The 23,667-nt window shown below is 45.1% G+C and overlaps 1 protein-coding gene across 14 annotated transcripts in view; it reads right to left on the bottom strand.

The window, feature by feature from the left end:
- DCX (doublecortin) overlaps positions 1-23,667 on the bottom strand; it is a 414,555-nt gene that overhangs the window by 147,642 nt on the left and 243,246 nt on the right. For 9 of the 14 annotated variants that reach the window (XM_086918434.1, XM_086918429.1, XM_086918424.1 and 6 more), the window contains one exon: positions 7,630-7,710. The exons of the other annotated variants lie outside the window; for them this stretch is intronic. In XM_086918434.1, the coding sequence (XP_086774560.1) occupies positions 7,630-7,710 (81 nt within the window). The remainder of the gene's footprint in view (positions 1-7,629; positions 7,711-23,667) is intronic. 14 annotated transcript variants of the gene reach the window in all.

Below are 23,667 nucleotides of genomic sequence, written 5' to 3'. Positions count from 1 at the left end.
AAGTGCTTGTCATTTTGCTGACAGTCAAATACACATAAAGTGCGGCACGTATAAGAACGTGCATCAGTTGTCCAATGTTTACCTGATGTATGTGGGAATTGGTGCCATGCACAGTGTAAGGGCCTGATTACGAGTTTGGTGGTGCGGGACCGGCCCACTCCCACACCGCCAAGCCCACCAGATTAGAAGTTTGCTCCTGGTCTGGTAGGCGGTTCTCTGATGTTCCCACATCGGTGCATATGAAATAGACACCGCAATGAGAGCATCAAACTCAGTACCTGCACGGCATGAACTGCTGCAGTCCATGCCATGCAGGTACTGGGGTGCATGCACACAGAGGGGCACAGCATCTGTCTGCCTACCTGCATGCATCCCCAGGCACAGCATCAATGCCCCCTCTGTTTACTCTCCGCCACCGTTTTTATGGGTGTGGAACGGCCATGAAAATGGCAGAGGAGAGGAAACTTATAATATGCTTAGCGGAACTGCAGCAGTCCCACCAAGCATATTGAGGCCTCAAATCTACAATGCTACCCCCAGGGATCTCTGATCCTTGTGGCTGTCCCAGGACGGCCCAACAGCTCTAGTTGTAATAGGGTGGCCCGGGGACTGCTGCCGCGCGCCCCGCTTATCTGTTGGTACATGGACCGCCCGACTAGTAATTATACCCCCAACTACATTGGTAAAAGTAAAATAAGAAATAGTACCAGAATTTCACATTTTTTCTAACCCTCTGCATCCATAAAGTATGTATTGAGAGTGCTAGGCACAGAAACAGTTAATGAAATTTTTCTAATTCATCAATATTCTTATATTTATTGGAACATGTAGGTGAACAAATATTTTGGATCAGAGTTACTTCTGATTGTTTGGAATTCACTTGCATGCCTAGTAGGCACCTGCATCCCCGTAAATACCTTTACAGAACGTTCATGTTGCAGAAAATCCGCTTTTTTAAATGTAGGATATTTGTGAAATTTCACAAATAATATTGTTTCTTTTTTCTACACCTTGAAATAATTTTTTCACTTAAACATCCTGTGAACATAAACCTAAAAATAAAAATACATGGGGGTTCTTTTAATTTTCATTGCTTTTCACTAATACTGTGAACTCCCACCTGCACAGTCTGAAGCACCTCTCTCAAATGGAGAAAAATTAGACATGTAAAAGAGACGCTTGAGCCTAAAAAAATAGTTTTGAGAATTGCTTGTCAGTCGTGCCCGCGTACCTAGATCTGACTAATGTATGGAAAAAGCTTTGAGATCTGGGCCCATGACTTTGATACGTATTATTCACACCTGTTCAAATACAGTTACCACGTTTCATCTACCTACAAGGCGACCAGCACACACAGCTGGCCAGTAAATTCTAGGCCATGAGCATTGTGAACCTACAGATTGTAACAGGCTTGGATTTGTATTACTAGCAGAAAGGGAAGTGATGGCACAGTGTGTGTGTGGACGAGACGTGTGTTCAGTGGATACACTGGCACAACCACTATTAAATAAGACAATTCGGGTTTTGTGCTAACAAGTCAATTGCATGAGTGCTAACTGCAAACCGTTGTTAATGTGTGGATGCTACATCCCCTCCCCTAATCACACACTGGACCATGGACAGCCTCACGTCATAGCTAAAATGTAGGGTTTAAGTTAGGAATAAGCCACAATATTCAATGTGGCCACTGAATTTTGCAAAAACGTGAACTCACAAAGCAGCAACTGTAATGTCCAGTTCATCTTCTCCATGTCTGTGGCTGTGCTGTACTCGGTTTTAACTGAAACTCAACCCAATAAAGACATGTTCTCCCTCCTTCGTGGCGAAGCCAATTATCCAGGAGCCCACTCACTCTGTACAAAATCCTAGAGATTTCTCATTGGCTTCTCTCTGTACTTCAAAGATCATATCACTTTAATAACAGAAACAGAATCGTCCCTGTGTATACCAATGTTCAAATTCAAGCCCCCTTAATTTGTAAGCTACCTCTTGTACCACCCACATTGTAAGTCAGACAATGCTTTCAGTGCTCTCCAAGAGTCTTCATTGACACCAATAAAAGTTACTGTTCTTGCAGAAGCTTAACTTATTAACAGACGTTCAAGAAAATCTTGCCTACCTTGAAATAACTGCTCTGTCTCTCACGCTCCATACCAGAACCAACATCAAGGTCTCTTACGGGTAAAAGGCATTCCATTAGAGGAAATCAGGATACCTTGCTTCTAGAATCAAAGTGTCTGATAACATCTGTGCTACCAGAAACACATCTTTATCCAGGCTGTAAATCCACAAGATTTCTAACTGGTACACAAACCAACAGGCCTTATCTGAATACAGACTAAGAATAGGGAATGGCCTCCCTATGTTGCTTAAACTTACATTGTTCCTTATTCAGTTTAGGAAAAGTTTTAAAACCCATCTCTTTGCAATGCTCCTACTGTCCTTCTTTCATTCTAGTGCATTTCCTTCCCATTCTAGCCTCTTCTTCTCCTTTGTTTCCAATTTGTACTTTTTACCTACCAATGGTTTTCAGTTCACATTTCAAATGCAGCTTGGTCGGAGACGCTGGCAACCAGAGGCCAGCCCTTGGGTGGATCCGCTCCTTCTTGAGCAATCACCATCAAGCTGTCCGCCTTTCCAACTTCTCGGCGGATAAAGTTAAGCTGACATGTGGCGTCCCCAGGGCTCCTCTCATTCTCCCCTTCTTTTTAATCTGTATCTGACCCCCCTCATCCGGTCTTTACGGGACAGCAATGTCATCGCATTTAACTATGCTGATGATATTCAGCTGGTCCTTGACATTGACTCCCCTGACCAATCAATTTATAATTTTCAGTCCCCCCTGTACCTTATTAGCAATTGGATAGAGGATAATCACCTAAAGCTCAACCCTGACAAGACCGAGTTGGTCTTGGTCAGTGGTGCCCCCAATCCTTGAAATTCTAATATTTGGCCTTCCTGCCTTGGTTCTCCCCTTGCCCTGTCAACTCAGCAAAAAGCCTAGGAGTCATTATTAGCAAGGACCTTTCCATGAAGCCCCAGATCAGCGCTCTGGTACCCTCTTGTTTTTTTCATCTCCGAAAAATCCGTAAGATCTCCCGTTTCTTAACCACGACCCTGGCTCTCCTGGCCCTGGTAGTCTCTAGAATTGACTACGCAAATTCACTTTATGTTGGCATCCCTGCGTACCAGCTAAATCGATTACAGCTGGTACAGAACCAGGCGGCAACACCAATCTTCCATCAACCTAGACACCATCATGCTCGCCCTTTGCTTAAAGCTCTTCACTGTCTCCCAGTGGCTAAACGCAGTGAATTCAAACTAGGCTGCATTATTTTTAAAGCCCTGGCCGGCCTTGGTCCGGTCTTTATCTCCTCCCTCCTCCACCACTATCTCCCTTCGCGCAACCTCCGCTCTTCTCATCTGGCCTTACTCACATCTCCCACTTTTAACCGCAAAAGACACGGTGGTCTCAGATTTTATTTCCTTGCCCCTCCTACTGGAATGCACTTCCTTTAGAGCTGAGACTTACTACTTCCTACCCCTGTTTTAGATCCCTTCTGAAAACGTTACTGTTCCGCCAAGCTTATGGATAGTCACACTCTCTTCCTATTACCTACACTGCTGAATGTTTGTTCTCCCTATGCTCTCAGCGCCATGAAACCGTTGGGTGTAAGTGCGCTTTAAAAGTATTTTTAACATAACATAACATAACATAACATAACATAACATAACATAACATAACATAACATAACATGCACCAGACTATCTTTTATCCTTAAATGCTGTTTATGTGCCATATTGCTATGTACAATAAAGGGTTGCCCATAAGGGCTATATTTAGACATACACGTATTATATTAAAAACTAGCAGCCCGTCCCGACCTTGTCCGGGAGCAATCAGGCTTAAGGGCCCCCGCCCGCCACGGCTCCCGCCCGCCCAGACATTGTCCGTGGGTCCCCCGGAGTAGCAGCCCGTCCCGACCTTGTCTTCAGGGCCCCCGCCTGCCCCGACATTGTCCGTGGGTCCCCTGGAGCCTTACCTCATCCGCCGCATCTCCTCGCACTCCTGAGTTCACCGGTCCGCCGCTCCTCGCCGTTCCTCCCCGCCTGTCCGCCGCACCTCTCCGCTCCTCCCAGCCTGTCCACCGCTCCTCCCAGCCTGTCCACCGCTCCTCCCCCCCTGTCCGCCACTCCTCTCCGCTCCTCCCAGCCTGTCCGCTGCTCCTCACCGCTCCTCCCCGCCTGTCCGCCGCTCCTCCCCGCGCTCAGGTCCGCCGCTCCTCCTCGCGCTCCTGGACGCCGCTCCTCCCCGCGCTCCTAATGTCAGCACGCACGTCGCGGCCGGCGCTACTTCCATGGGACTACTTTTTTTTCTCGTAAATTTTTTAAATAACATATTTTTTTAATTTATATAGCCTATGTCCATCTGCACACCCTGACAATTACAACGATGTATCGGGTGTGTGGATCGGCGCTGTGGTTCCCGAGTTTACCCGCCTCAAAGGTTTAAAGTTCTTCCTTTATAATAGTAGTATAGATCAAATATATACTAAGTGAGGTGGAGGAATGGGTAATCTGCGGATTTGCTCTGCAATATTGATTTTCTATTGAAATAGCACAGATAAACTTTCAGGATGTAGCAAAGATGTATACGATCGCATCATGGGGTAGAACCCCTACCCTACACACGTACATATATGTGTTTTGCATTACTCATTTGAGGTCTTGTTTTAAGGCTGTTGTTTGAGAATAGAAGAAAATATTAATATTTTCCAGTGAAAAGTATCTACCCTGGCACCTGAAGCAGCTCTCCAATTACCTTGAATTGTTCAAGTCAGCCATGAATTACAACACCAAAAAGCTATGTTTATTTATGACTAGGTATCCCAACAAGTGTTCCATCACTACAGTTCCTGGTCAAAAGCACTGTCTCAAGAAACAACCGCAGTCCTTAGCATTACTAACATCCTAACAGACATCTGGTCTTTCCTAATGTCATCTATGCCTCGCTAGAACACTATAACACTGTTAAAACCCCCAAACAGGCCCTCGTCCCTGCTGTGCCACTCCTGATGTGACAGTGACACCCCTCAATGCACACATTCACATTGACAGAGCCCATAGGCAATCTCATCCCTTTTGTCCTACAAGAAGGTGGAGCACAACAATGTCATTCAGATCCCACTGCCCCATCTACAGGGTCAAAAGCTCTTACCTCCTGTACCTCCTCTTCTACAATTGCAGGTAAGCTGCTAAGAACTTGTCAGAGAAAGTCAATGCTATTATCATGCATTTAGCATGTTACCAGTCTGTTAATTTCGTCAAGCGACTAAATATTCTAAAATGAGATCAACCTGCATTGGGGTGCATCCCACTTTAGCTTATTCCTACTAAATAATAAACAGGTTCAACATTGCACTGAGCCCACCTGTGCTAGAGGCTTCCAACCTGACTTCAATCTCTTTAAGGGGGATAACCTCCACATAAGGACTCCATATGATTGGACTTGCCTCCCTCTTCTTAATGAAAACAGTGCTTACTGGTGATGCTGAATGATCTCAGACATGGGTCTGAGATACCAAGTACATAAATCTTGCTGATCTAGAAAGTCATGTCTCAGCTCTATTATCTTAAGCTGCGCTCTAGCTGAAGACCATATAAAACATCTTTGAGCTAAGGTCACTTTTCTCAAGACCCCGACTGATTCACCCAAATATCAACCAAGAAAATAATTTGATAATTAATATCAAGCACTCTACGTTTCAACCCCTACTTCACCACCCTTTACCCAGAAGTAAAATGTGAGCACCTACAAAGTTTTTCGATGAAATGTAAAAAGAATTCCAATTTGCCATGTTGAGGCCTAAATCCATTAATCACTGGCCCTCCCAGGAAATCCTTGGACAGCTTTAATCCTGTGATGACATGATCCGTATAACAGTTAAACTTAGATTATCCAACATTCTACTTCTCAAAGAAGCCGTTGAAAAAAGTTCTCCCCAATCGATCACTGGACTCCCTCCTACAGGTGATCAGAGCACGTCTACAGCCTATGCTCACATACGGAAGTGAACCCATGCAAGGGAAAGACTCAAATGCTCTAGACAAAATAATCAGCAAAGCGTACAGGGCAATTTTCCATCTGCCGAACTATGTGTCTCCTGCCCAAATCCGCCTCGAATTTAGTCTCCAGAAACAAACGGTGGAGAGAAGAGGCGCCTACATAAAAAGCTGGTGCAAAATCAAAGGCGCGGAGCAAGGATCCCTAAACGCCCTCCTCTGGACCGAACTGTCAACACGATCAAACTCACCTGCCAAGAAGTATCTACTAGAATCATTGGAATACCTAGAATTAACAAACCTTTGGGAGTCACCGATTGACAACAATAGTTTCAAAAAGGTGGTAACAAAAGTAACTTAACTGATATCATCCATTGAAGAGAAAGAAACCTTGGCCAAGAGGGCACATGGATGGGCTGTGCTGAAAGACTATAAAGCTACCAAACCGCAGGAGTACCAGAAAAAAGGGTCTAACGCGGAAGACAAATTTCTAAACTTGCGCTTTGGTGTCCTTCCAATTCTACATCACTTGGCACCTTGGAAAAGGAGATCAGAAGATCATCTTTGCCGTCTTTGTGGATCAGGGAAAGAGGATTTAATACACATAATTTGCATCTGCCCCAACCTGATGGACATAGGGCGTGCCCTACTTCGAACATTATGGAACCAAAAAGGCATAACAAGCTGCAGGCAAGCTGTGATGATATGCTTTAATCCTGAAGAGGTCCAGCTAAACTGCAGACTGACAAAGTTCTTTGAAATTGTGGCCATAAGACTCAAGAGCCAACCACATGGTGCAGCGAAAAACAGCATGTAACAGCTTGATAATCAAATAAAGGAACAGTCTGCTAAGGATCCGGTCAAGCCAAAACCATGTGCCAGCACACTGATCCATACTTTTTAAACTAAGAGAAGGACCACACAGACAATGCAAACAAGAATGATGACTTCACAGGGTTTTTAAAGACCGTTTTAAAAACATATGTGAAAACAAGCTTAAAATGATTCTTAATGATGGAAGTTTTAACATTGTGAGTTTTAATTAACTGTACAATAAAGCTATTCTATTCTATTCTATTTCTGTATAGTGTCTCTCCCTTTTCTACCAAAAGTCTAGGGCCAGCAAATTCAAGCAGTTTATTTCTGAAACAATTTCTTGACAACATCCAACCAGGGTTTATCACGCTGGGTGGCCGCAATTTGACCTCTGTTTTAATGTAGTGGATGACACCATTCGAGTCCTTGACTTAGATAATTCTTGCTTGCTGATCTGTAAGTGGCCTTCAACATGGTCGATGAAACCCCCTCTTTAATCCTTAAAGGAACATACGGAAATGGAAGGTAATGTGGACTGGCTCCGTGCCTGTGTGGCAAATAATCTTCAGCAGACTAAAGTAGAAGACCCACTCTGCTGCTCTGTTTTCCTCTTGCAATGCACACCTGAAGGGTCTATCCATGCACTTATCTCCTCAATATTTACCTTCAGTCTCATAATGACCAATTGCTTTGGTATATTTAATAAACAATGGGCAAAGGTTACCCAGCAGTACATAAAAAACTCTTCACCTGCTGACATCACAGCCTGCTCACATCTCATGTCTCTCCCAGATCCCGGAGAAAAGTGACGCCTGGATGATTCAACACCATCTGAAATTCAAACCACAGAAAAAAGGGTTTACCTTCTTTTTTCCCTCTCCCACTCTGTGAATCTCCTTTTCCTAAAATTGCTCTACACCGCAACAAGGAGTGGAGAGTAAGCGCAACAACTTTGACTGCACCAACTTCATATAGATGATCTTTCAAAAACAGTTTCATACTCAAAAGTACATACATAAGAAGACCAAGAAGAAATAGTTGTCTCCAAGAGAGAGAAAACCTACTTTAGTAAACCACCCTTAAGTCCCTAGTACAGTCCTTTGTACGGTGATGCTTAGACTGGAGTAAGTCCCGTCTTAATGACATTTCCTAAACGAACCTAGTCTTAATTAAAGCTGACGAACAATCTGCACCATTGGGACAGCTGCCATTTTGGCAATATCATCCCAATCCATACCACACTGCAATAGCTACATAGTGACCCCAGGTGCATTTACAAAATGTCCTGGTAGGTGCCTTTTTAATTCTGCAAACGGCTTCTTCCTACTACTGGAAGCAACATTTTTAATTTCAGTGGGCTGTCCTGCAAACAATTCTAAAAGGCATTTAGAAAAACACTGCATCATGGCACAATCATGCTCTTACCCCACAATTCTACCCATGCAATTCCCATGCTGCCCACAGATAATACATAGGCCACCACTCATCTTAGCCCTCTAAATGCACATTCTTATGCTGGGTACTCCATTTTACTCACCCTGTATGTCTGTTACCTTCGTAATCTAGTTGAATCCCACTCCTTTACAGTGCAAATCATTATCAATAAATATACAATTATTTCTTTTTGATGTCATGCAAAATGTATATAACTCTGATCTCCATAAAGCACTGTGGCGCATGATGTGCACTAAACAAAAGTACAAATAAATACACGAGTAATTCTGAAAAAGGTGTTCTGCTAATTTAAAGAGATCAATGGGGCACATTGGCATTCACATTATGTAAAACAGATCACCGTCTAATCTTTGTAACTCCTGCATTTCAATGTTCTTTAAAGCACTTTATCCTAGCAGGAGCCCTCCAGCTGATCTCAATAGGAGTCAATCTGCATGCTACTCATACATATGCATGAAGCGATGAGCATCACCACACAGAATGCTAAACAAGTCACCCTACAGCAGAAGTTGCATTCCAGTGTCTACACCATCGTGCTTCTGACAGTGTGAGCTGATTGGCTTTTATTTGTACATCAATGTGTATTCAATCGATGTCTGTGCTTCATCATTGTATAAAGTTGTACTTTGCGTAATGTGGGTACCAGTCACCAACTGTGCATCTACCACAACATTGAGATGCTGGGACTATGCCAACATTAATATAAAACATCAAGTTTCTTTACATGGTATGTTGTTATTCAGCGTGTTACCCTGGTACTCAAGCAGAGTGATGCCATTTATTTTATTTTGAAGGTCTTATAGAGCGCGGTCAAGATCCTTGTGGATATCAGAGGGCTTTACATTAGATCAAGAAAATTATGCAAAAGGATAAATGCAGGTAGATCAGATATACAGCATGAACTGCAGCTGCACAAATATTTTTACACCTTTAGGCATCACCTACTGTTGTAAACCAGGGGCCAACTACAGCACTGGGGGCCTAGGACAAAGGGGTCCACTGTACCCCAAATATTGCTGTTTGTTACAACTGATCGAAGATATGGGGTCCACTCTTCTGGCTTACCTGAGAATCTCTGGTAGCCTTGCTACACCATTGCCGTAAAGATGGGGTTTGGACATAAAAATAGAGATTCATTTGGAGTAGGCAAGGTTAAGGAAGGGAAAAGGGGTGCATAGGGATGTTTCAGTGTGTCTTCCTACGAAACACCTGTAAGTATCAGGGGCGGCTCCTCCGTTGTGGCGGAGGAGTGCCGTCCCACTGTAAAATAAAATGATAATAAAACCATTTTATTATAGTTTTATTTTTCTTACTGCCTGCCGAGGTTAGGGCGGAGTGAGGCCATCCTGACGAGATTCACGTCACAGTAGGGAGGAGTGTTAGGCACTTGTAAGTGCGCATGTCAATTTGGCCAGCTGTCTAAGGCCAGCCGAAAAAACATATCCACTTGTCTCTCCAACTGGGTGGTGTTGCACAGACGGGTTGGAGTAAAGTCACAGGCTCACTGTGCCTAAGTGAGAGTTAAGTCAGCCCACTCAGGCCAATCACGCCGCTGTTCTTATGCTAGTAAATAGTATTACCAGCTTGAGAGCAGCACCGTTATTGCCCCCTGGGAGCCTGCGCAGCGCAACCAGCATTGGGAGAGGAGCACCGAGGCGGCAACCACAGGGGCAGGTAAGTGTTTTTATGGACCTTGAGCCCTAAACACTATCCCGACCCCAAAACACTACCCGACCCACCTGCTGAGCCTTAAACACTATCCCGACCCCCAAGCCCTAAATACTACCCAACCCTCCCCTACGGCCCTAAACAATATCCCGACCCCCAAGCCCTAAACACTATCCCAACCTCCCCCCTCCGAAGTTCTAAACACTACCAAACACTCCCCCTGAGCCTTAAAAACTATCCTGATCCCCAAGCCCTAAACACTATCCCAACCCCCTGTCTTGACAGGCTTTTTGGCTCTATTTCGGAGTGATAAAGACTTTAAGCTTGCTCACATCTAGGATATGTATTCTTAGATGTGTTGGCCCTTTTAAGCCCTTTCTTCCAGACCTAGAAGAGGATAGCTGCTTTATATGATGATAGATCCCTTACTCTAATCCATCTATTGCCTATTGGCTTTGCCTTTCATTATTTTGCCTATAGTAGAGGGTGGATCCTGTGGTCCTGACTTCATATTATGGTTTGTGTAGGTACTCTGACAGAGCTAAGGGTTATTTCATCCTTCTCAGGCCTACAAGGCCCAGAACTAGAGAGACTCCATTTTGCTTTCTATCCCTGCAGAGCTGAGATGCTTCAAGGGGAAAGGTAATGTTTAAAGTTAAGGCTGTTGTGTGCTAGGGGAAAACCAGCCAGGACTGGTTCTTATCGGAAGAATGTGTTTGTCTCTTGGGCCCAGACGTAACAAGCAGATGGCCACTGCGGTTGCGCAGAGAGCTCTGGAGCTAGCACAGGAATTCGGTGGGAGGCAGCCCTCTGTTGGAAATTTCCATGAGGGGAGAGGAATCCATATCAGCGAAGTGCAGAAGAGGAGGTGTGGTCAGTTTGGTTCTTGAAGAGTGGAGAGTAGGATGTCTGCTGGAGCTGCAGAATACAGTGCAGTTCTATTGGTTTTCTGGAATGGAGAAAGAAGGCAGATGATTGCTGAAGCTGGAGAGAGACTATCAGAATGCATTAAAGCAGATGGAGGAGTTGAGGCTGTCAGCTGGAGCAATTGAGCCAGAGGCGTGAAGCTACGGTGACGGAGGGAGAGACAGAGAGAGCCCTGATCCCATCAGAGACAGAGAGAAATCTTCCTTCTAATAGGTGAGGTAGTCTAAACTAGTCCACTTTACACTTACAACTTAATCTTGTCTTTATTCCCTAGGCTATTGTATGTCTAATCCTTTTCTTTCAGCGGTGTGTTAAAGTTCCTGTTAGTTATAGAGACCCCGCAGATTTGTGTATGTGTATTTTATGATTATTGTAATAAAGATACCCCAGTTCTTAGTGAACTAGTGTGCATGTGTTATTCTTATGATAAAGCTAGCCTTTCTTCTAACCAGATGCTTTAGCAACTGATGGATCAAAAAGGAAATAGGAGCGTTTAAATCAGGGAATAACTCCTGCATACAGTGTGTGTTTGTTCTTCTTAAAGCACAGGTAACCTTTTTCTTCTAGTCAGATGTTATAGCCAGAACAGATGCTGCCCCTGATCCGGTAAGTCTGAATAATTAGGGAAAGAGAGGAGCCCTTGAGCTAGGGAATTATTGACACTAGTGATTCGGCCATCCCATAATATTATTGTAGTAGCGAACCCTTAGTGAATAGTGAGAGAGACTTCCCAACATAGAGACAGAGAGCTGAAGGTATTCATAGGAAAGTGGTCGTCATTGGTAAGTGGCGTTAGTGAGAGCACTGATTGTGGTCAGTGTGTATACCCACAGGATTGTGGCTTGTGTGAGTGAGCACCGGGGGGATACGGTGTTTAGGTCCGCCGGATTGTGGACCGGATAAAAAGAGAGCACTGGGACTGCAGCCCAGTGTGTGTGTGAATGGCACGCCGGATTGCGTGTCGAGTGAGCACTGAGGGTGAGCAGTGTGTATGGCACGCCAGATTGCGTGTCGAGTGAGCACTGATGGTAATCAGTGTGTAATGGTAAATAATCAGAACTGCCCCAGGGTAGATTAGTCTGGACCCATGTGGTCGCGAGATTATGAGGTATGAGTGTGGTGTAGGGCATGGATGTCCTTATTAATCAGTGAGTATTCTTAGTAATCCCTATAGATTTAGTGGTGTTTCTGATGATATGAGCTTGTATATTGCGAGTTCCCCATCCTCAGGTAGGTACCCAGGTGCCTGGATAGATGGTCCTGAGGAGGGAGGTGGTTACGTTCCGGCTGGGTTGGAGGGGCTCCAAGGAGCTGATCCCATCTGGTCTGAGAACCCGGTCGTTACACCCCCCGAGCCCTAAACACTACCGACCCTCCCCCTGAGCCCTAAACACTATCCCGACACCCCTGAGTTCTAAACACTACCCAACCATCCCCATGAGCCTTAAACACTATCCCGACCCCGAGCCCTAAACACTATCCCGACCCCGAGCCCTAAACACTCCCCTCCCCCTGAGCCCTAAACACTATCCCGAGCCCTAAACACTATCCAGACCCCCGAGCCCTAAACACTACCCCCCCCGAGTTCTAAACACTACCCGACCCTCCCCCTGAGACCTAAACACTATCCTGACCCCCGAGTTCTAAACACTACTCGACACTCCCCCTGAGCCCTAAACACTATCCCGAACTCCCGAGTTCTAAACACTACCCAACCCTCCCCATGAGCCCTAAACACTATCCCGACCCCAAGCCCTAAACACTATCCCGACCCCGAGCCCTAAACACTACCCGACCCTCCCCCCGAGCCCTAAACACTATCCCGACCCTCCCACTGAGCCCTAAACACTGCCTGACCCCTGAGCCCTAAACACTACCCGACTCCCCTGAGCCCTAAACACTATCCCGACCCTCCCACTGAACCCTAAACACTGCCTGACCCCTGAGCCCTAAACACTACCCGACTCTCCTGAGCCCTAAACACTACCTGACCCTCCCCCTGAGCCCTAAACACTGCCCGACCCCTAAACACTACCCGACCCGAGCCCTAAACACTACCCGACCCTCCCCATGATCCCTAAACACTATCCCAACCCCTGAGCCCTAAACCCTACCCTCCCCTCCCCCTGAGCCCTAAACAATACCTGAGCCCTAAACACTACCCGACCCTCCCCCTGAGCCCTAAACACTATCCCGAGCCCTAAACACTACCTGACCCCTGAGCTCTAAATACTATCCTGACCCCCTGAGCCCTTAACACTACCCGACCCCTATACATTACCCAAACCCCCTGAGCCCTAAACACTATCCCCACCCCTGAGCCCTAAACACTATCCTGACCCACCCGAGTTCTCAACACTGCCACAGCCCTAAACACGACCCTGACCCCCCCGAGCTCTAGAAACTACCTCAATTCCCCCCAGCCTCAAAAACTACCCCAATACCCCAACAGTCCTAAAAACTAACCCAACTCCCCTCCCTCAGCCCTAAAAACTCCCTCAACCCCCCCCCCATAGCCCTTAAAACTACCACAACCCTTAAAAACTATGCCACCTCCCCAAAACTCAGCCCCACTTACCTCACCCCGTCCTCTTCTGATCCTTCCTCTTCCTGTGCCCGCCCATCCAAGTATATGGACCGGCACTGCCTTATCTAAGCATATGCATGGTTAAGACCTTCGTGGTTGAGCTTGCAGGTAAATGGCACGCGTGACTCTGCCCAAGTTGTAAAGGCCGTTTCCCGTTGATATATCCTTTAAATGTTCAGTTGTGATAGTGGTTACTGTCCGACAGTGGGTGTAGCCAGGGGCGTACCATCAGAAGGAATGATGTGCTCTGCCCAGCTTTAAGTCTATGTTATGTGTTGTTTTGGAAGAGTATATTATAGTATGCAGCAGTGCCTCTGCCTCCTTCAAAAGAGAAGTGAAAGCCATCATCATGGCTAAATTCATGTGAACTCTATGTCTATTCACTGTATTGTAATACTTGCTGTTTCTTGTGCTCCTATTCGTCCTTCTGTTTATTTTTGTTTGCGCTAGCTTAGCACTGTCTTCTCTCGATTTAGAACTATGTATAACTTACTCACTTAATTCGTGGTATACTATATCTTATCTTCTACTTGACTTGTAAAGCGCTCTGATACTCGCAAGTCTTGTTCGCGCTATATAAAACCTTCAAAATAAATAAAATAAATAAATACATTTATTATTTTCCCCTCAACAACCCCACCCCCACCCCCCCACGTTCGCGTTGCCACACCACCTCAAAATTAGAGCAGCCGCCACTGGTAAATATATGTCTGTGTCTTAGTTTTGCAGCCTTTAAGTCGCTGTAATACTCCTATCTTTCTAGAGGTCATTAAGGTCAAAGTTGGAATGTGATTGGTGGCCTTGTTGGTTGGGCTGCGTGGGGCATTTTAAAACTTACCTTGGTTAAATATTTCATACATATTCTACTGGCTGGACCCACCCTTTAAACATCGGTCATGCATCTCCATGTGGCTATTCACAAACATGTGCAATGCATTTCCACCCTGCGAGCACAGGATGGTGCTCTCACAAACCTTGTTCCTAGCTGGATCTTAAAGGCGTTTGGAACAGCCTAGTATTTATTTGACATCTATTGGAAGGTCGTTTCTTCACAAGGAAAATATTTCCGCGCAAAGAAAAACTGAATATTTAAATGAAGGATGTCCCTTCAGTCCTCACCTGCCTTTCTGACAGCCCACCTGTGGAAAGTTTAGGTTTACATTTTGAATACATGGAAATGTCACAAAGTTGCAGATTTCAGGACATGTGCCTGGGCCCAATATCAAAAAGAGCCATCAATGCTCTCAGGTGGAGTAGTCATAGGCTGGCTTCTGTGGAGATGTATGTGCGCATTATGAATTGGTCATTTAATTTCCTCAATAAAAGTAAACAAAACACACGTTATGGCGAACAAGAGCCTTGTACATCATATGCACAAGACTGCATGTAATGTCACCCTGGGCCTGGGTGACCTCCACCCTCCAGGCCATTGTTCGCATTGTCTCCAGACCTGGACTTTTGTGCGGTAGCCTAATGCATTCTGGGTGTTGTAGTCTTGTATTGTTCCATTGCCCAAATTATAATAACACACCTGAAATCAATGATTTGTAGGTGAAACTTTCAGGCCTGGAAGGAGTGTCTGCAGTGACTTGAAGTGAGGTGTTCACCATGTGTGCCAATCCCTGCACCTTTGCACTTTTCAGCCAACAGCGCCGCTAATCATGATCTTTCTAATAGCCATCCATTAAGAGCTATTTTGACTGAATTGGTTACTTTGGGTCAGCACCAGTAATAAATACATTTAAGAAGACACATTCTGGCAACAGGAGTGATGTAGGCTGTGTACTTCAGTGTTCTCTTGAAGAGTAAGATGCAAAGAAGCATAGAAATGCACTCCAGGAGCTCACCTCCCCAGGCCCTTTTTGCCTTCCCTATACCCGTGAGAATAGGTTGATTGTAGTCTATTGATGGGCAGGACACACTTGCAAACGTACTTTCCCATTACTGTCAAGCTTCAAAGATCCTGCTCACTGCAGCCATCTCACCAACGTCCTGGCACTTGTTCCACTGAGAAGTTACAAGCAGTAAGAAAACAAGTTACTTACTTGTAACTACAGTTATCCAGTATTGGTATCTTTCATAGATTCACATGCCTGAAACATTCCCCGTCGCCGAGGCGGGAGTCCCACGGTAACAATTATACAATAGCAGTGCCTTAGTAAAAACTGTAGTAGGCTGACAAGGCTATAGGCCTAAACAGGCCCAAATCTTAATAGCCTATCTACCTCCTTATGTAAAAAGAACTGACAAATAGTTCCAACCAATCAGAAGTCAGCACCCTCTAGAACCTTCCCAGCAGAGACAGTTCTCCTCAGATTTTCTTAGCACAAGTGAGGAGTAAGTATCCCCATTAGAGAACTGTCCTACCCGGGGTGGAGGGTGGGTTCATGTGAATCTATGAAATATACCAATACTGGATAACTGTAGTCACAGGTAAGTAACTTGTTTTCTTATCCAGTATTGGGGTATCTTTCATAGATTCACATGCCTGAATCAGAGTAGCAAGCAGTAAATGCAATAATGTCGTTTGCGGAAGGTGGGAGACAAAGCGTCAATCTAAATATCCCCCACTCAACCGGAAGGTTATAGAGCACTTAAAATATGCATATACAAATAAATGCAACAACCTTCTAATATGAAACAATTATAGCCATTTAACATACTTCATATACAAGAACAAAATTTGACATTCAGAAACATTAACAAGAAATAAGAGAGACCTTCAAAAGTCTAACCTTAATGAAGCAGATGTTGAAGAACAGCTTCTCCCACTGCTGCATCGTCCTGCGACGCAGATTGTAAGCAGCAGTGTTTCGTGAACGTGTGGACATTCTTCCATGTTGCAGCACGGCAAATGTTCTCCAATGTGACCCCAGCAAACAAGGCTGTAGAAGTCGACATAGTTCTGGTGGAATGCGCCTTAAACCTTTCTGAGCAAAGGTTTGTTGGCTTTATCATGACAAAATTGTATGACAGAAGATAACCACCTGGCTATTTTTGCCTTTGTAATAGCTTGTCCCATCGTGGCTTGATCATAAGCGATCAACAGCTGATTAGATTTCCTTATATCCTTAGTCCTTTGAATGTAGAACTTCAAGCAACGTTTCACATCAAGAGAATGTAAAGCTTTATCGGCCGGTGTAACTGGATCCGGGAAAAAAGTCTTAAGCTTTACAGGCTGGTTCAGGTGGAATTGAGATGGTACCTTTGGAATGCATTTTGGATTCGTTCGCAAAGTAACCTAATCTTTAGAGAAATGAAGAAAAGGGTCTGATATTGTGAAAGCCTGGATTTCACTAACCCTCCGGGCTGAGGTGAGGGCTAACAAAAGCGCTACCTTCCAGGTTAAATATTTTAAATCAGTTTTGTGAATTGGTTCAAAAGGTCTCCTCATCAATTGAGATAAAACTGTATTGAGGTCCCACTCTGGAGTTGGAGGTCGAACTGGAGGAAAGGCTCGAAACAGCCCTTTAAGAAATTGTTTGCTAAGTGACGAAGAACAAAGTGATGGCTTGTTAGAACTCTTTCTGAATCTAGAAATCGCAGCAAGATGGACTTTGATGGATGAGAATACTAGACCTGCTTTAGCCAGTGACAGTAGATAGGGAAGAATATCCTCTGGTGGGGCCTGAAGTGGATGTACGTTATTTGTTTCGCACCAATGACAGAAGAGCTTCCATTTAAAACGGTATGTTTTGATAGTGCTTTGAGCGCGGGCTTTAGAAAGAACATCCCTACACTCCTGAGAAATTTTTAGATCTTTGAATTCTAAGAAGTCAAGTGCGTGCAAGTGAAGCGATTGTGGATCCGGATGCAGAATCTGACCTCTCTCTCTTGTCAACATGGTTATTGTTGGATGGAGCCGAATCGGATGTTGTTGTGACAACAGAAGTAACTCCTGAAACCAATACTGCTTCGGGCAGCGAGGAGCAATTAGGATAAGACTGCAATGTTCCCTCTTCATGTTCTGCAGAACCCTCGGGATTAATGGTATCGGGGGAAAAGCGTACGCATAAATCCCTGACCATCGCATGGACAGGGCATTCCCTCTTGATCACCGTTGAGGAAACCTGCTGGCGTAATAGAGGCATTTGCTATTCTGTTGTGTTGCAAACAGGTCTAGAGTTGGTGTGACCCACATTCCGAAGATCCTGTTCACTTGCAATTGGTCCAGCTCCCATTGGTGGCAACCTGCGAGAGATCTGCTGAGGTTGTCGGCTAGGGAATTTTGAGTTCCTTTGACGTGTTCTGCTCTGAGGGTTATGCCCTGCTTGATAATCCATTCCCACATCTCTTGAGCTTCCTGCGATAGGGAGAGAGACCTCGTTCCCCCCTGTTTGTTGAGATAATACATGCTGGTGGTATTGTTCGTACGTACCAGCACCGAGGAGTTTGCAATTCTCTGAAGGAATGCTTGCAGAGAGAGGAAAATGGCCCTCAGCTCGTGACTGTTGATGTGTTTTTCCTGATAGTGTTGAGACCAACTACCCTGAATTTGAAGGTCTTGGAGATCTCCTCCCCATCCCTCCATAGATGCATCCTTAGTTTGGACAAAATCTGGAAAAGTGGCCAGGAACGTGAGACCCGTAGATAGATTGCTTCTTTTTGACCACCAGCGGAGGAGAGCCTGTATCATTAGTGTGGTCACCTTTATGGAATCGTCGAATGCTGCCATTGTGTGTGTAACTCTTCCTGCAGTGGTCTCATCCTGAGTCTTGCAAGTGGGACTAGACTGATCACTGAAGAGCACATTCCCAGAAGAGAAGCGAATGTTCGGATAGAAACGGACTTTTTTGTTGCAATAAACCTTGCCAGGCTTTGTAATTTGCTCTGTCGATCCTGGGTCAAGAACGCTTTGCATTGTTGGGTCCCTAAAGTTGCTCCCAGAAAGGCCAGAACTTGGAGAGGTTGCAACTGCGACTTGTTGGCATTGAGAGTAAGTCCCAGATTTGAGAATAGATTGAGGCAACTTATTACAGCTTGTCTCGTAGCCTTTTTTGATGTACCCTTGAGCAGCCAATCATCGAGGTATGGAAAGACTTGCATTCCTTGAGACCTCAGAGTGGCTGAGACTGGAGTTAGGCATTTTGTGAATATTCTCAGGGCTGATTTTAGCCCAAATGGAAGCACCTTGAATTGAAAGTGGACGCCAGCCACAGTGAATCGTATGTATTTGCGATGTTTGGGGTGAATAGGGATATGGAAGTAGGTGTCTTTCAGGTCCAGAGAAGCCATAAAGTCCCCTTTGTTGAGGCAGCTCAACACATCTGTTAACGTTACCATCCGAAAACTCTGTTTCTTCGGAAACTTTTTGAGTCTGCACGAGTCTAAAATCAGGCGCCACTCCCCCGATTTTTTCTTTATAAGGAGGAATCATGAGTAGAATCCTTTCCCTTTTTGTGAGACTGGAACTCTTTCTATTGCATTCTTGCGGAACATCTTTAAGGCTTCTTTTAACAATAAGTGAAGATGAGGGGAAGGAGGACCCTTGGGCGGAGTTGTAGGTGGTTTTTTTATGAACTCCAGAGTGTGTCCTCTTCGTACAAGATCGAGGACCCACTGATCTGATGTGACGTTCTGCCATTGTTGGTAAAAGGCTGAGATCTTCGCGCCCACAGGGAGGGAAGAAGATTGGACTGGCGTCCGGCAAAGCTCATTGTCGCTTGTTGAAATTGCGACCCTGATTGTTCGATCGTCGGCGTCCGCCTTGACAAGAGAAATCATTTGAGGATGATTGCCTGTATGGCTGCTTGTATTGAGATTGATATTGTCTGTTTTGCTGATTGTGGTAATTTCCTCTTGAGGAAAAACCACGGCCCCTAGAATGTCTGAAAGATCCTCTCTTATATTGCAGGGTACCCAGCGACTTAGCCGTATCCATGTCTGTTTTGATGGTCAATAAAGCGTCATCAATATGCTTACCAAAGAGTGACTCGCCATCGTAAGCCATATCAAGAATCTTCGTCTGCACCTCAGGTCTAAACGAGGTCGCTCTGAGACATCCCTGGCGTCTGAGAACAGCTGATCCAGCTAATTGTCTAAAATTAGTGTTCGCAATGTCTAAAGCGCAATCGATTATTTCCGATGCAGCCCGTTCTCCCTCAAGCACTATTCTCCGTGCTTCTTGCTGCCGATGTTCAGGTATCAGCTCCAGAAATTCTGATAACTCTGACCACATCTGGCGGTCATAACGTGCCAAAATTGCCAGAGAATTGGCTGCCTTGATGGATGAAGCAGCATTGGTGGAAAACTTCTTTCCTATCAAGTCCAATCGTCTGCCCTCTTTATCTGGTGGTGTAGAGATTGGAGTAGACGGATTTTTCGACCTCTGTTGTGCAGCCTGTGAAATTGTCGAATCGGGGCGTGGATGACCCAGCAGACAAGATGGAGCATCTGGTGTTGTTCGATACTTCTTCTCGATTCGAGGAAGGACTGCAGGAATTGAGGCATGTGTCTTCATAATCTTAAGGCCTTCCTTCCAGATGAATTCTATAATCGGTATAGCCCTGGTGTTTCTCCTATACCCTTCTTTAAAGTCGTGAAGAAAACAATCCGACTGTTCAATAGTAACTGGAAGTTCAAACCGCGCAGCAGCTCTTTGCATTATGTTATGAAAGCTGCTAATATCCTCCGGCGGCGAGTCAGAGGGTTGTGGTATAGGAGGCGATGGCATGGGAATTACATAGTCATCCCAAGGATCTCTAATCCCATCATCATGAGGTAATTCGCCTTCTTCTCTTCCGTCATTATCAGAAGATGAAGTATCTTGATTATCTTGTGGCATTGGTTCTACAAGGTGTGTTAAATAATAATGATCTTTATTTAGATATAAGACATATCTTTAAAAGAATTTACAGATTCACAGCCTGACCGAATATTAGAATTAAAACTTCAAGGAAATAGCATCACAAGTGTAGATATAAAAGCACAATCCAATAACAATCATTATAAAAACAGGAATTTTGTCTCATGATATATTTTAAAATCACAAAAATTAAAACAAGGTGTGTTGGTGAGTTAGGCTCTTGTGACGGTGGTGGTAGAGTCTGTGTAACCACTGGAACACTAGGTATTGTCGGAGTAGAGGTTGTAGGTGGAAACCTCTCTCGATAATCGGCCAACATGGCTTGTAAATCCTGAATTAATGAAGAAGGAAGATGACCTGTGTCTTCCGATCTTGGTTCTTTATGCGACTGTCTATGATAAGGCGTAGACAAATCTTTCTGGTAAAAATGCTCATGGAAGCTTTCCTCCTCATCCTCATCCTGACATTTTATTTGTAATTCTGATGTATGACGCGCAATCCCAAATGGGCCTTCCTCCTCATCATCATCTTCATCAAAATCTTCTTCCTCTACATATGTCCCTAAAATATGTGAGGGTAACAAAGGAGAAATGTTGGAATATTCCTGTCTATGATACGTCTTCAGTTGAAAATGAGTATACGCAACAGGAGAAGCTTGGGACCTTTGAGGCAATCAAGACCAATATTGTAAAGGTGGTCCTATGGTCAGAAAAGGGCTCTTCGTCGACGTGGGCGTTTGAACCACAGTTGCGACCGCTGACCGAATTATATATGGACTCGTCATCGACGGGCTCGTCGTGGACGGAATCGTCGTCGACGGTGCTGCCATCGATGGGCTCTTCATTGACGAGGTTGTCGCAATGGGGCTGTCGTCGATGGACTCTTCGTCGACGAGACCGTCGTCGATGGACTCTTCGTTGACGTGGCTTTCGTCAACCAGATTTTAGACGTCGACGGGCTCTTCGTCGACGACGACTTGGACGTTGACAGGGTTTTCATCGACAGTGACTTCATTGATGGTGCCGTCGTCGACGGGATTCGCGTCGACAAGGTCGTCGTCGACGATTTCGAAGAGGCAGTGTCCCCAGAAGTTTTCTTTGAGGCCAAAATTTTAGAAGACACTATTGGAGAAGTTATAGCTCTAGTAGATATAGTAGTAGAAGAACTTGATGTAGAAGAAGCCACAGAGACTGTGTGAGAAGACACCAGTGACAGAGTCTTGACCTGGGCTTTACTCACTGTTTTAGTTGCAGAAGACTTGGTAGAATCTGAAGGCGGAGGTAAAGGTGATCCAGAAGGAGGCGAAGACGACCTCTTTGAGTGATCTGAAGCTCTGTGAGAGGGTTTATGATGTTTTCTCCCCTCAGGAGAAGAGCTGTCTCTGGATCTGGCTCTTTTGCTGGAAGTAGAGGCCTTGTCCTCCTCATCTGTAGAAGATGATTTGAGCCATAAAATAACTCTTGCCTCCCTGTCCCTGATAGTTTTGGCAGGGAAGGTTCGACAAATCCTACAATCCGATTAGGATGTAGGCAGTAGATGCAGTCCTTGTGCTGGTCATCTACATGGACCCTCTTCTTATCACAGGTCCTGCAAGCCTTGAAGAGAGCTTTCTTTTCAGACATTCTGAAAGAAAATTGAAGAAAAACTGAGTAGGCACTCAGGGAGACTCCCTTCCACACGACGTGCGGTGAAAATCTGAGAACTGTCTCTGCTGGGAAGGTTCTACAGGGTGCTGACTTCTGATTGGTTGGAACTATTTTTCAGTTCTTTTTACATAAGGAGGTAGATAGGCTACTAAGATATGGGCCTGTTTGGGCCTATAGTCTTGTCAGCCTACTACAGTTTTTACTAAGGCACTGCTATTGTATAATTGTTACCCTGGGACACCCGCCTCGGCGATGGGGAATGATTCAGGCATGTGAATCTATGAAAGATACCCCAATACTAGATAATTCTTAAGAGTAAGTTCCACAGCCTGGATCACAACTCTGGATTGATTGAAATGTACTCCTGAAAATGACTCTTAGTGATATAGGACAATCCTCGGTATGGAGAGTGTCCTCATTTGGAAATAGATGACCAGGGGCAGGAAAGTAGGCATTCCAGGGAATGTGACGGCTTACAGTGCACACTTACACAGTCTGTTTGCAGGTAGCTTCTCAACCTGAGTGCATGCTTTCCTATTAAAGGAGGTATGAGATGGAAATAAAATAAATAAAAATCATGCTAATACACATTCTAAGCTTTATTCATGCAGAACTTTCCAACTGGTGGGAATTATGGCACATTAGCACACTCGATAACCCTGAATGCTGTAGCTCTAAGGATCTCCCCAGGGATTCAGCTGTCTTGCTTCTCAGCAATATTTCAAACATCAAGTCATCCTAAATCCCATGGGCCCGTTTCGCTAAGTAATTCATGAATTTGCACCTCCAAAAGAGATCCTGTACATGCATGCAGATTTGCAATTTTTTTATATTCACAAACATTTCCAGCCAGTGGCGTAACTCAAAATGATAGGGCCCCCTTATAGAAAGTGATGATGGGTTCCCGACTTTCCCATATCTTACAGATATTCCTTGACCTTGGGCTCAATGGGCTCAACCTTGAAGGATTGGGGGTTTGTTACCTGTGTTACACATCTGTTTTCAGCAGTACTCCTGAAAAGCTATGGCAGTCGTACTGCTAGTAATGCTGTGACATTCTTTGACATAGCAATTTCCCAAATGCAGAGTTGTGTGCAATGTACAATTCTGCTTAGATGTACAATTCTGCGTAGGGAAGGGCAGCCCCGATGTGCAAGTGTACATTTTTTGTGTTTGCTTTCTTCTCCGTGTGCGAAGTATTTACCTCATGGAGTAACCATCGCCCTGCACTCCCGTTATGGCAGTAGTGGCCAGTATGTTGACAGAGAGGCAGGTGGGGTGGGAGGGACGGACGAGACACATATGTTTTTAAAAAAACACACCTGCCACATCCCGCCCCTCTCTTCTGCAGGCACAGGCTCCCAGAGTGCACTGCTGTCATGGTGCTGAAAGCAGCATCAGGATTGACCGGAGCACTGAAGATTTGCGCTCCCAGTTAGACTGGGAGCCTGTGCCTGCTCTCGCCAACCCGGCATTGCAGCTGGAGTTGGAGAGAGCCTCAGTGCGCATGATGGTTTGGAGGGCCTGAGACAGCCAGTCAGACCATCATGCGCACTGAATAGCAGTGCAACCGCTCCTCCATCAGCCTTCCATCCTCCAAGCCCACCCCCAAGCCTCAGCTCAGAGAGCAAAAATAAAATGAAAATAAACAAGCGTTAATTATCATTTTATTTTTTGGGCTGCTGGCAGGTGGGGGGACT

The sequence above is a fragment of the Lissotriton vulgaris genome, chromosome 4_1, assembly GCF_964263255.1.
Source record: "Lissotriton vulgaris chromosome 4_1, aLisVul1.2, whole genome shotgun sequence".
In the NCBI taxonomy this organism is placed as follows: domain Eukaryota; kingdom Metazoa; phylum Chordata; class Amphibia; order Caudata; family Salamandridae; genus Lissotriton; species Lissotriton vulgaris.
This window is presented reverse-complemented; position numbering and strand designations above follow the sequence as displayed.